Raw genomic sequence first — 13574 nt, 5'->3', positions numbered from 1 at the left:
TTAACATAAATATTTAGCACCTTTAAAACGAATTTATAACCATTTTCGTACGTATAATAGTTTTTGAGATATTCAAATAAAAAACTTGTAAAATACCGGAAATTGTGAAATTGAGTCGAATTGGTCGATTTGTTATGGATTAGCCCATATGTATTAACATACAGTTATATATATATGTATGTACATATCATGAATATATTTATATCGCGGAAATATTTGCCTAGTAAATATTAATTTCTGCACATATTTACATACGCAACCAGACATGGGCAAGTAGGTTGGGCAGGCAAACGAAAATAAGTATCTTACTACACACATGAATGTTCGCTTATACATTTGTAATAACTGTGTGCGTAAATATTATGGTCAAATAAATTGTTATTGCTCAAATAAGCGGAAGCGTATGAAAGTAATTGGTAATGAATATGAGAACGCGTTTTTTACATTTGCTTTATGTAAAAGTATAGAAGCAAAATTAAATAATTTCAACACTCGTTTTAAAGTAATTGTGCACGCCGGAAAATATATGTTTTGTTAGTAAGCAGAATTAATTAAACTAAGAAATAATGGTAACTACATAAGTGCTTGCGCCTATTAAATAAAGAATAGTATTTAAAAGTAATTTTTTTTTCAAAAGTCCGATATAATTTTTAACAAATTATTTTTTTCAGTTTACAGTACTTGTATAGTGTTTGAAAGCCCTTAAGTTTTTATGTAACTACCAACAAAAGCAAAGCAATTTTAAGGCTTCTTACAATTACTGCACTAATAATACAATTAAAGGTTCAGGACAATGCAGCTGACTTGCATGGCCTAAGGCAAGCTACAATCTGCCCAATTTCTGCTAGATTGCAAAAATGGCTTTAGGCTTTATCTGCATGGCAAATTCGTAGGAAAAGTAGGTGGATGTAATGCGCGAATTAAGAAAGGATATTGAAGTTTTCCGCGCGTGATTGGTGCCATTGATTGCACGCACGTTAGAATAAAGGAAATCGCAGGACATCTTTCGCAATACTACTTATATTAATAATAAAGGTAGCATTTTTCATTCCTTATAAATATGTATGCTTACTTATCGTCCGCCGCGTAGCCGAGTGATTAGAGGTGCGAACTTCCACTCGGCCGAACCAAAGTTCCATTCCTGGTCAGAGCTACGTACTAAAATAAATTGTTTCTAATATCGGTCGCGTTCTGGCACTCAAATACAAATCTCCCGAGTGTATTTCTGTCATAGAAAAGTTCCACATAAAATCCATTTGCCATTCAGAAAAATGTTTAAGAGCTTAAATGTTGTTATTAGATCATTCTTATTGTCATTGCCCGGCAATTTTTATTCAAAATGAGTATTTTTAATCGACCTCAAAAATTATTTTTATTTTATTTTTTATGTATTTTACCACCAAACATTGGATCACGTAAACGGTTTTCGATAATAATTATTTTGATCCGAAATGTGATTCTTGAAGGGTCGTCTCATACTAATTTTGTTTAGTCCCGATCGCTAGAACATGGGCAGCTTTAATGATACTCCTAAATTTTTGTATTTCTTATACACAATAATCCTACAGTAACACGCAGTTGATTTTGAAAGTCAATAAAATGGCAAAAGCGACAATTTGATACACTTGTATATGGGCAACAACAAAAACAAATACTATTTTAACTGCTTTGTCTTGTATACAGCCACTCGGTAATTGGATGATGTCCAATAACATGACAAGCTATCACGCAAATGGTTAATACATACGCGTGCATATGTGTGTGTAAATGTATAATGTGCATATGTATATTAGACTGGGTTGGCCCATATCCTGAAAAAAGTTTGCAATTACCGCCTCCCATTTCTTCCCTTAGTTAGCTGCCTTTGGAAAGGAGTTTTAGGGTCAAGCCAATGGTGAGTCCTAAAGACAGCCAGAGTCAAGAGGTCTTACTAACTCTTTGTACATATGGCTCGATTTCAAAGTGTCTCTCTTTCTGAAAATGAAGATTGAAATCGGTGCTATTTCTATTTCTATAAATATTTAAAGACTCCATAAGAATTAAAAAAAAATTTAAAAGTCTTTACTAACATCAAATTAAGGCAAGCAAATGATGATACCTCTCAAAGACGTATGGTTATGAGCAACTTTCATTAGAGTTATCAAGGCAGCGTTAATAGAACTTCACTCTTAATAAAATTAAACATTTCAGTAGATAAGCGATTCATATTTCTCCTTTGAAGTGTAAAAATAAATTTGTAAACTAAAAAGTTTAAATGTCTATTTTGACCAGAGGGAGGAATTCATGAAATGGACCACTTTTTCAGCGGTATCGAAATTTTTTTGTTCGTATGTTAATTGAAATAGAAAGTTGTTTTTCAAAATATCTTTTGAATCTAAAAAAAATTCGAAAACCTTACTTTGAATACAAATTAAGCACAACCTATGTAGCTAACATATGACTTTGCTAAACATAAGCGGCGCCTGACGAAAACTCTGAAAATTTCAAGTCATATGGCAAACTAGTTTTTGCTCAAATAATATTAAAAAAAAAACTTTGCAGCATTTTTTAGATGCAAAAACAAATTTAAAAAAAATATATATATTTATTAAAAACGACTTTATAAATGAGGACTACCAATTTCAATAAACTAAAATTATTACTACGACATAACGGAAAAAAGTGATCCGTTTCCCGAATTCTAACCCCGTACTAAAATTTGATGTTGATATGTATTAGACATTATGGTTACTCATACGCCATGGCAAGTGAGTAGCTCAAGCTTGCAGGACAGTAATATGATGTTCCCACGATTCGTAAATCGCCCTCTAAGTAATTCGTGAATTACCCTGTTTCCACGACACACATTAGTAATTCGTTTGGCGGCTCTGATTCTTGTTCTTGTACTTCGCTATTTATTCTGATTTTTGTATACTGCAAATATCGAAGATGGAGCAAAAATTGAAGTTATCATCAAAGATTTTAATTTATGTAGAGAATATTTTATTTATTAATTTTCCAGCAACGAGAAAAAGTGCCAACAATTGGGACCAGGTCGCGAAAAATATCCATTCGTGTGCGCGGCACTCATATAAAATACAATAAAAAACTAATGAAAAACGCAAGTTGTTGTTGCAAAATAAAAGCATATTTCCTTAATTCTCCTATCCTCTTCTGTGGCAATAAATAAATAGTTTACCACTACATACAAGCGCTGACTAAAAGTGCTTAATTTTCTGTGGGGTCAATTTGTTTTCAGTTGGGTATAAATTGAGTTATAAGAATTTAGTGGACTTAATTGACATGCTAGGTCGGCAGGATCACAAAAGGATGTTTGTTATAAAAAAGATTTTCTCATCGATACAAAACACTTTAAAATCGAGGTATAAAAAAAAGGTTAAAAGAGAATTCGATTTTGGTAATTGCAGATTGATTTTCAAACCCAGTCTAATGTGCATACATACAAATACATATGTATGTACACATATCTTCGTTGATACTTTTATCCATTAGTTCATACCATCATTCGCGTGCTTGCCACTGTAAGCTTACGTTGACGGAAACGCATTGGCCTTGTTTACCATGCCACTTACTGAAATTTTACTCCATAGTGGATTTCTGGTCAGCACTGGTCGTGTTCCAGTGGCATTGGTGGCAATGCGCCACGTTTCGACTGGACTCGGCTTTTTTCTTACTTGATAACCAATTTGCCGGTTTAACAATTATCAGCGCATGTGTTGTTGCTGCAATTGATATTGTTGTTGCTGTCACTTTTATATAAGTCGTAGCAATGCATATTCAGTATATATATACAATACGTACATACTCGTAGCTTGTCCGTTGCTTCAGTGGCTTTGGTTTTATTTCAACATTTTCATTTCACTTTTACTTTTCCTTTTTACTTTTCATTTTGTTTCTGTTTTTATTTTGGTTCCATGCGCTTTAATTGTTTATAGTTGTTGCATTGGTATTTCTATTTTAATTACAAATATGTCAGTTTGTTTTATTTCTTCGCTCATCCATCGTCGTTTTAAAGTCCTCGTTAATTTTTCGGGTTAATTGATCGATCGTCTGTGACAGGCAGTTAGGCGCCTGCAAACGAGCAAGAATTTCTACATACATACATAAGTAAGTACACGTAAGTGCATATATAGAGTACGTTCATATGTTTGTGCACAGTTGAATTATGCAGGTTAATAAGAACTACATTTGTCTTTTGACGACAACAAGTTTCTAAGTAAAAAATATATATTTTTTTTTTAATTTCTCGGTATGTCGTTTTATTTCTAATCATTTTTTTTATAATAGCCGCAAAATAGCCTTTTCACACGATCGAATAAAAGAAGGTTCTTTAATCTATACAAAGAGATCAAAGGTGTTCTTAATCGCACGTGCCTTTGCCAGTAATCGCAGAATCATTCAGCAGTTCTCACATTTTAACTGGGTGCATTCATAAATTGATACCTACTTTACTTACTCCTACTGCAAAGTTATTATCACATAGATATTTTCGATGCCGCTATCGATATTGTAATCGATCCGTTTATCGATATGTAGGGGACTTACAAGATGTGTTAACCATCGTAAAATCGTGTAAATTAACGATTAAAAAGGTTTTAGCNAGTACGTCGAACTTGCAAGACGTGTTAACCATCGTAAAATCGTGTAAATTAACGATTAAAAAGGTTTTAGCAGATTTCCAACTCCACCGAAATGTTTTCAAACTGATAAAAAATATATAATCAGCCCCTATAAAATCATTGTAACCATTGTTTTAGATAAAACAACTTTAAGCTTAAGATTTTACGACGGTTAACACGTCTTGTGAATCCCCTAATTGCAATATCTTTCGCCTATACTCTTTCGTATATAAATCGATATACACTTCCCTGCAAAGAGTTTGGACTCACTTGAAAAAATCTTGTTTTTTTTTGTATTTATCGCTTTAGTTATCGTTTTCAGACCGTTTTCAACCATGACACTGCCGACGTTAGACTTAGCTGTTGTCCTTAAACATTGACACCGTCCATACAAACCAACGCGATTCTTCCAAATGAATCCAAACAGACGGCGGAGCAGTGTATGTATATGTATATTTACATACATATAAATGCATAAATTTTATTATAACCATCGATATCGACATTTATTTATCGATCTAGTTATTAATATCGCATTTCAAATATTATTTCACTTACTATTTTCCTTACTGAAGTAGAGTTACTTAACGTCACTTTTATCGATATAACCATCATCATTTTCGATGATAGTTATCAATATTTATAACGATATAGTTATCGATATTTTTGCCGATATATTTATCGATGTAGGTCTACGTCTTCCGATTACTATTCAACGTACTTGTGTTAGCTTACAAATTTCGGAGAGCGATGAATTGCTTATCACCATATCTATCGACTTCGCCATATCCAGATTCGTATTCATAGAGATATAATTATTATTTTAATCATCAATATCCTCCCCATTTAGTTATCGATTTATTTATTAATATTACTCCAACCATCGGTTCGTGAATTATTTTCCATTTCAGCTTTGATGTCCTTAACCTCTTGTTTATCGATATATATATTGTATATCGGTATAACTATCAATATATAAACATATTCATTGAACATTAAATTTCGTATTCGTATACATTTGCATACAAAAGCACTTTCAGTAGCCAATATTGTTCTTTGGTCTATTCTTTGATGATACTGCCGCAAGTTGGCAGCTGTTAAAAGTTTAATGTATGTATGTACGTATGTAAATTAAACCGTATTTGAAAATAAAAGTTCGCCATACACACCCAAGTCTTAAGTTTTTTTGCATGGAAATTTTGAAGAAAGAAAACTGTTTTTAGTCGGTGGTGAGTGTTGCACTTTTATATTTTTCATCATATATTCAGCAATTTTAGTCAGATTGTAAACTATGATATTTAAATTTTTTTTTGTTCCGGACATCAACCACCACGTAAGGATGCTTACCTACCTTATCTCAGCTCCTAGCGATTTAACATACTACCCTAATGTCAGTAAAAAGTATTTTTTTTTTGTTATTTCCTTCTTACTCAATTTCGACACAAAAAGGAGTCGAAATTACCTTGCAAAAATACTTTGGACTCTGTGGTGTACAAATATTTTTTTTCTTGTAAGCTTGTACGGCCTAATGTTCATAGGTATATGAAAATATTATGTCGACTGTATGTGAAGAGAAAATAAGGAATACTTAAATGTCACCATCGATTTTGAATATTTGCTATGAAAGGATTTCAAAAATATAAAACCCTATAATAACAGCAAAATCGGAGCATTCTCATAAATCCGCTTTATGATTTACGAATAGTTCGAGCAAAAAAAGTTTGCGTTTCATGTGACAAAATTTTTTTATTAACAACAATAATTTTATAAATTCTATTTTTATTTTAGTTACCATTGAGTACAGGGTGTCGTTTCACATAATCGAGTAATTATTCTTTGGTAACTCCTAAAAGACGATAATCAAATGTGAGAGTTATAAAATAAATCGATTTCGCTCTTTCTACAAAGTAACGAAAAAACAATTTTACATTCCTGAAACACTCATATATTATATCAGTTTTGATAATGAATTATCATATATTTGTGACACGCTCTAATGTGCACAACACTCTTCAATTGAATAGCCACATCACTTACATTTAATTAACATTTTACGTTATCGCCAACACGTTCGAGCTTATGTACATATAACAGCTATTATTTTTATAATTTAGGATTTATTTAAAATATTTGTATACCTAGTTTAGTGTTTTCTATTTTCCCTAGCGCTTTAGTTATGAACTTGTCAGCAATAAAATTCCTGTATATAGTCCCACCTTTCGTTTTCTCCCACTTCATCTTCTAATCGCATTAGTAAAAAAAAAAACTCACCATCTGTACCAACGTTCTGCGTATTAGTTACCAAAAAACCGTTGCCTTTTTAACTAATTACGTATTCTTCTCCTTGAAAATTTAGGCGCAATGGAGCCGCCGGTTCATCGTCACAACNTCACCTTTCGTTTTCTCTCACTTCATCTTCTAATCGCATTAGTAAAAAAAAACTCACCATCTGTACGAACGTTCTGCGTATTAGTTACCATAAATCCGTTGCCTTTTTAACTAATTACGTATTTTTCTCCTTGAAAATTTAGGCGCAATGGAGCCGCCGGTTCATCGTCACAACCACTGCGTCCCAACGAGGATGGCAGTCATCATTTGCAGGAGTATACGTACAAAAAGATAACCGCCTGCGATGTTTGCTCACAAATCTTAAGAGGTAATTAGATATACGTATGTAAATTTTTCACATTCTCCACTACCATGCGTGTATATTTAATTGTACTTCTAACTCCATTTTTTTTTTCCTCACCCAAAGGCCACACACGTCAGGGATTACGCTGTCGCATTTGTAAACTAAATGCGCACGGTGATTGCGCTTCACAACTGCCCCGCTGCCAGCCTAAACAAAAATTACTGCGACGACAGAAAAGCACATCGGAGCTGGAGAATCGTGTCGATGTCGAGGAAGAAAGTAAGTGTTGATCGTTGCCAATTTTTTGCTGTGTTCACATATTTAATATTTGCACTAATACTTATGTATATTTGCTTAACCAGTAGCAGGGGTAATGCAATGGGATAAAAAATAACAATAGATATACTAAAACAAAGTACAACAAAAAAAAAAATCCATAATAAAAATGATTCAAAGAGCAGAGCAGCCATAGATATGAAAACTGAAAGGTCGTGCTCCTCTATCTGCATAGGAACAGTTAGCATTTTTATTTATTTTTTTTTTTACCCTAATCATTTTTTAATAGCTAAGACTAACACCTTTTGGTCATTCATTTTCATTTTTTGCCATGATTTATCTTTTTTTAAGAAAATGCCACTAATTTCATTTCATTGCCTTGTACTTACAAAGTCAATTACTCTAACTAATACTAACCCCACAATTCTACACTAATCAGTAATAAGTAGGTATTTTTTCCTTCAGCGATTTTGTTATTTCCACTTATTTTTTCTCCATAAAAATTATTTTGTAAATACATATACATTTTTATGAGTTAAGAATATCTATCAAAAACTTTAAAAAAATCTAGCTAACAATAAGTATTTAGGTGCGTCCTATCAAATTAGAAAGCATTTCTTTATACATACGAAATTATTTATTACTCATATTTTCTAGACAGCCCAGCCGAACAACTCAAATAAGACCAGTGTATGAATGAATCCTATTTCTCTTTATAGTTGATGTTAAAAATTCTTCGTCAGCGAACAAATATCACAATATTTTTATTTATTTTTTTTTTTTTTTTAATTGAAATGGCAAACAATCAACGATCTTTGGCTATAAAATTCCAAAAATTATAATAACAAGCATGAGATGAGTGTCATTCATACAATAAGCGACAAGCATAAACACTTTTTCTTTTATTTTAATTTTTTATTTTTACTTACGTACTTTATGTCATACTTAAACTCGACATTAACTACATACAAATACACTCAGTAGCAAAACTATAGGCAAACTGGTATTGTAAATAGATTTTATAACTATGTTTGTTATGCAAATACTTATCACTCGGCTCGATTTTTATTTCATGAAAACGTGATTTTTCAATATAAAATCATCTCTATCATAGATCTCTTACAACTTGAGACAGGATTTGGAATTTAAATAAATTTTTGTCTTAAAGAATAATAATCTTCTGACGTGGGTTCTAAGCCGTCCTAAATTTTAATTTAAAATATTTGTAACGCTAGGCTATTTCTTAGGACATTCTAAACTTCTTAGAGCATGCTATACCGAGTGCTGCCATTAGCCAAACCCTTGCGGTATTTTTCATGCCGTAGAGCGTCGGTTCATATTTCAGCGCCGTAGAGCATATTAGACTTCGCAGTGCGCATGAGCAACCGCCTATAGCTTGCGCTAGGTCCGCCTAGGTTGACCATAACTCTGCTTGGCTTCGTCGTTACAGAAGCTGCTTTGTCCGCTCTCTGTTTTAATTCATACGAAAAGCGAGCTTGCAATCGAGACTGACACCCAGGTATTTTACGGCCGCTCTGCTTCGGTCCGTCGCACTTTTCTGTCTCTTAGCTAAGGCCAACTGGAAACCGTGGTTTTTCATCCAAAAGCTGATACGGCGCATCGCCTGGTTCAGACGCAGCTTCGTTGTCTCTATTTATTAGTTCGCGCAATGATAATCGCCGCGCTGTCGTCCCCGTATCCCACTAAAGAGGTCCCTTCTGGCATTTCCATTCGTTGCATACCGTTTGCGGTTTCGTATTTGTTCGAGCGGTTACTGAGGTAGTCCTCGAGAATCCAAAGAAGGTATTCGAGTACCCTAAAGTCATTTTCCTTCTAATCGAGTTAAAGGCGTTTTTGACATCTAATGTGACCAGTAGACATATGAGGCAAGGGAAATGATTTCCGCGCTCCGTGCTCTTGCCCGTTTCTATTACCTCCTGTATAGCGGGAATTTTTGACCTCCCTCTTCGGAATCCAAACAGTATATTTGAGAGGTTTTCGGCATCTTCGAGTTCCGAGAGGAGGCGACCTCTCTCGAGTTTCTCCAGGAGTTTACCCGCGGTATCCAACACATTAGCCTCTTTCAAATAAAACGAATGGTTTATTTTTCCTTTCGGCTTTCATAAAACAAAAAAAAACTAAAATTCCAAAATTTTAGCCCTCGATCTTCATTTTTCAACAGGCGAACACGTAAATAAGAATTTTTAGTTAAAATTGTTTATTCCGCTTTTTTTTAATAAACAAATGAAAAAATCCCTTTTTTTGGTTCGGAGTCAGCCATTTTCTTCCATACAACGTGTGGAACGAAAATATGGAAAAAACTGAACGAAACCTTCAACAAAAAAAAAATTCCAAAAATCTGCGGTACGTCTAAGGTACTTTAAACTTGCAATTACCGAAAAACCCGCATGGAATTCCCTATATTTCTGATCAATACGAAATTACCTTAATATGGGTCCCGGAACACTCCGCTTAAACCAACCAACCGAGGTGGTGTTTATATGTTTAATATTTAATTGTTTAAAAATTAACACCATGCGCTTATTTTGAAAAAATATCGTCAACGAAATTATTCACAAAATAAAAAAATTCGAATTTTTTGTGTGTGCCTTCAATATTTATACTAGAATAAATATGGAAAACTAATTTTGAGGAATATTAAATACCCTTTTTTTTGGGCTCTAAAATTTACTAAGCATAAAACACTACATAACTTTTTAGCATAAAGCTTTATTTGTAGTTTTGCTGCTGAGTGCACCCTTATACAATGCTGCATTTGCACACACATCAATAAAGAGGAAACAAAAAAAACAACTTTCTATATATAATAAATTATTTTTTTCGCATTCAAATATATAATTCAACTTGAACAACTCAAATCTACAATTTCATTTTGCATTATTCTTAGCATTTATTTACCTAAGAAATTTGCATCCTTTACAAGCTACGAAACCAACCCCTTTTCACCCGCTCATAGCCCCTTCCCTACTTTCGCTCTATTTGCATTGTCATACATATGCCGGCAAGATTTATCATAACATCGGCTTTATCTACATATGTATGTAAAGCTAAAGCTGCATATAACTATGTAAAAGCGGTAAAATCAAATACCGAAACAATAACAAAATTAAACAAGAAATTGAAAAAGATTGTTTTGCAACTGTGAACGAATACACTGCTAGGAGACAAAAAATAAACTCAAGCGATTTTTCTCTATTGTTAACACAGCCACATGTTCTGGCAAGAGAACAAAAAAAAAAAGAAAAAAATTAAACACAAAAATCCAACATTATTTCTTTTGTTTTTCTTTCGCTCAACTCAACTTTCTGCAATTGCAATTTCGTATTGCAATACTATTTGTTTGTTTTTTCTTCTGGTTTTCTCTTCTTGTATTTGTATTACTATGATTTTCTTTGTTCTATTTCATTCTTTGTATATAAGCGTAATTCTAAAGAAAGATGCTCGCCTATAACGCTCCACAGCAGAGTGAACACGCTCAAGTGGCGGATTGATTGCTGGTTCTTCAGCTTGTAGTGCTTAGCATAGGAGAAAGAATGCAAGTGATAGAAACGGAAGGAAGTGGTTTGCATGCAAGCGGCAATAGTTGCACAGAATTAATTTCTTTGCAATTCTTTTTTTTTTGTTTTTTTTTTTAAGCTTTTTACATTCGTTTGCTGCTTTACTTTTGCTTAAGTGCCATTATAGAAATTGCATTGCCCACATTCAAAAGCAGCGGGTGGAGAATGAAATATCAAAGTGAAAAGTGTAAGCGAAAATGTTAGCGTTCTGCATTAAGTAAAGTAAGCGACTACTCCAACGCCAATGGCCTAAGCATATGGCAAGTCGCGAGGGTTCTTTCCGTATACGAGTATTTGCACTGTTCATACAATTTTTAACTTTGATTGAGTTTTGTCGCGCGCTGTCCTTTCACTCTGAATTGCCAATTGCCAGCATACATTCGCAAACACTATTTCAACTTATTTTATTCTTTTTTTTAATTTCGGTTCTAACGAATACTGTTAGCAAAGTTTGAAATACTTATTGTATGTAGATAAAAACAAACGGGTACATACTACATAGGTACTACATACATATTTATGTACCTAGAATGAAAAGGCGGTAGCTGGTTAGCGATTGACGAAGGAACCAAAACANGTATTGGCGACTACTCCAACGCCAATGGCCTAAGCATATGGCAAGTCGCGAGGGTTCTTTCCGTATACGAGTATCTGCACTGTTCATACAATTTTTAACTCTGGTTGAGTTTTGTCGCGCGCTGTCCTTTGCTCTGAATTGCCAATTGCCAGCATACATTCGCAAACACTATTTCAACTTATTTTATTCTTTTTTTTTAGTTTCGGTTCTAACGAATACTGTTAGCAAAGTTTGAAATACTTATTGTATGTACATAGAAACAAACGGGTAGCATACATATGTACATACTACATAGGTACTACATACATATTTATGTACTTAGAATGAAAAGGCGGTAGCTGGTTAGCGATTGACGAAGGAACCAAAACAATTTTGACAATCTGATTTACCCTTGATTGATGCTATTGAACATTGGATAGCGCCTCAAGCGTCGCGTACAGCTTTGTGATAGCTACACTCAATGAAAAAAGATTGAACTTTATTACCTAAGAAAATTCGCATAAAAAAATTCTCATCACAAAATTGTCATTTTAGGGATATTACCTACCAACAACTTAAAATGCGTTAAGCTCGAAGAGCCCAAAGCACAGAATCCTTTTTTCGTAACAATAAGCCGGAAATTCTTTTAACAACGGCAAAACTTATGAGCCACTGGTTATATGGTGGTGACTATAAGTTCACTGGAATGATTTGGGAGAGTGAAAACTATTTAAGTATAAGATCAGAGACCGGAAATAACAGTTTTTTTTATGCTATAGAATTCCGGGAAAAATATTGTCGTAGAATAAAGTAGTCTCCTGGAGAAGCATCCTGGATTATTTTTATTTTTTCGAACTGTTTAGGGAAAAGTCCAATAATAACTGAAAAATCCGAACTCTTTCTTTTTATTCCAGTAATAACAGTTAACTTTTTCCAAAGTTATTTTATTTAAAGTCCTTTCATAATAATAAACAAACCGCTTATCAAAATTAAAAAAAAATGGTATTAAAAGAAAGGGGACAGAAATAGTTTTCAACTTAAATTATCTGAACGAAGTTTAATACTTATTTATATATTTTGTTATGATATAATACAAAAGAAGTTCATATATATGACCCTAGGTTTGTGCTGTGGTAATTAAAAAACTTTTTAATTAAAATATTTTTCATTAGGGGGCATTCCTCGTCTAAATATTTCAGTTTGAAAGCTATTTAAGTACTCTTTAATTTGATTTGGAAAAGGACTTTTATTTCTGGGTCCCCGTATATGATATCTCCTCTCTCTAATTGTGTAGCTCTTGCCAGACGCTTCTTGAAGGAACCATTCTTAGCATGAATTCTTTTAAGGAGAAAGGGATAAACAAAAACTTCAATGTGGCATTACAAAGAGACCAAAGCCTAATTGTGTCCTAAATTTCCTTTTTAACCTAACCAAACTTTTCATAGTCGAAGCATTAATATAAGGTTGAAAACTTGTTCCTCGCTTTTTTAACGGCATTATTTTCGCATTTGGACGACTAGTTTTTTCAGATCGTTTCCAATTGTGTTTCTTTGTGGCGAAAAAGAGTTTGCGACTTAAAATTCATAATTTTTCTAGACACGCCCACCTAAAAACTTCTTCATTTTACAAAATTTTTGTTCACGATTGGTAATTTTCAGAGACACTAGTGTACTGATCTGATTTTTATGCAGCAATACCAATGCCAAATTATTTTAAATTTCTGATCTTTAAATGATCCCGGCTTCGCGCAAAGTTATACACCTTTTCGCGTCATTATTTTATAAAGGGTATTTATGTTCATTATGTGCTTAAAATTTGTATGAAAGTGCAATCTTTTTTCGTTGGGTGTAGATACATATATACGAAAAATATGAACTTTTAGTAACCAAAGTATCCAAGTAATAAAAAAAAAA

General features: G+C 33.3%; 1 protein-coding gene across 1 annotated transcript in view; it reads left to right on the top strand.

Annotated features, from left to right (window-relative positions):
• Nucleotides 1-13574, top strand: part of Stacl (SH3 and cysteine-rich domain-containing protein) — a 132220-nt gene that overhangs the window by 22748 nt on the left and 95898 nt on the right. Inside the window, 2 exon segments of the mRNA XM_017609673.1 lie at nucleotides 7151-7275; nucleotides 7375-7530. Coding sequence (XP_017465162.1) covers nucleotides 7151-7275; nucleotides 7375-7530 — 281 coding nt within the window.

Source organism: Rhagoletis zephyria, unplaced genomic scaffold (genome assembly GCF_001687245.7).
Source record: "Rhagoletis zephyria isolate East Lansing unplaced genomic scaffold, Rhagoletis_zephyria_1.1 Rzeph_scaffold_00246, whole genome shotgun sequence".
In the NCBI taxonomy this organism is placed as follows: Eukaryota; Metazoa; Arthropoda; class Insecta; order Diptera; family Tephritidae; genus Rhagoletis; species Rhagoletis zephyria.
The sequence above is the reverse complement of the archived record's forward strand: the minus strand, read 5'-3'. Positions and strand labels throughout refer to the sequence as shown.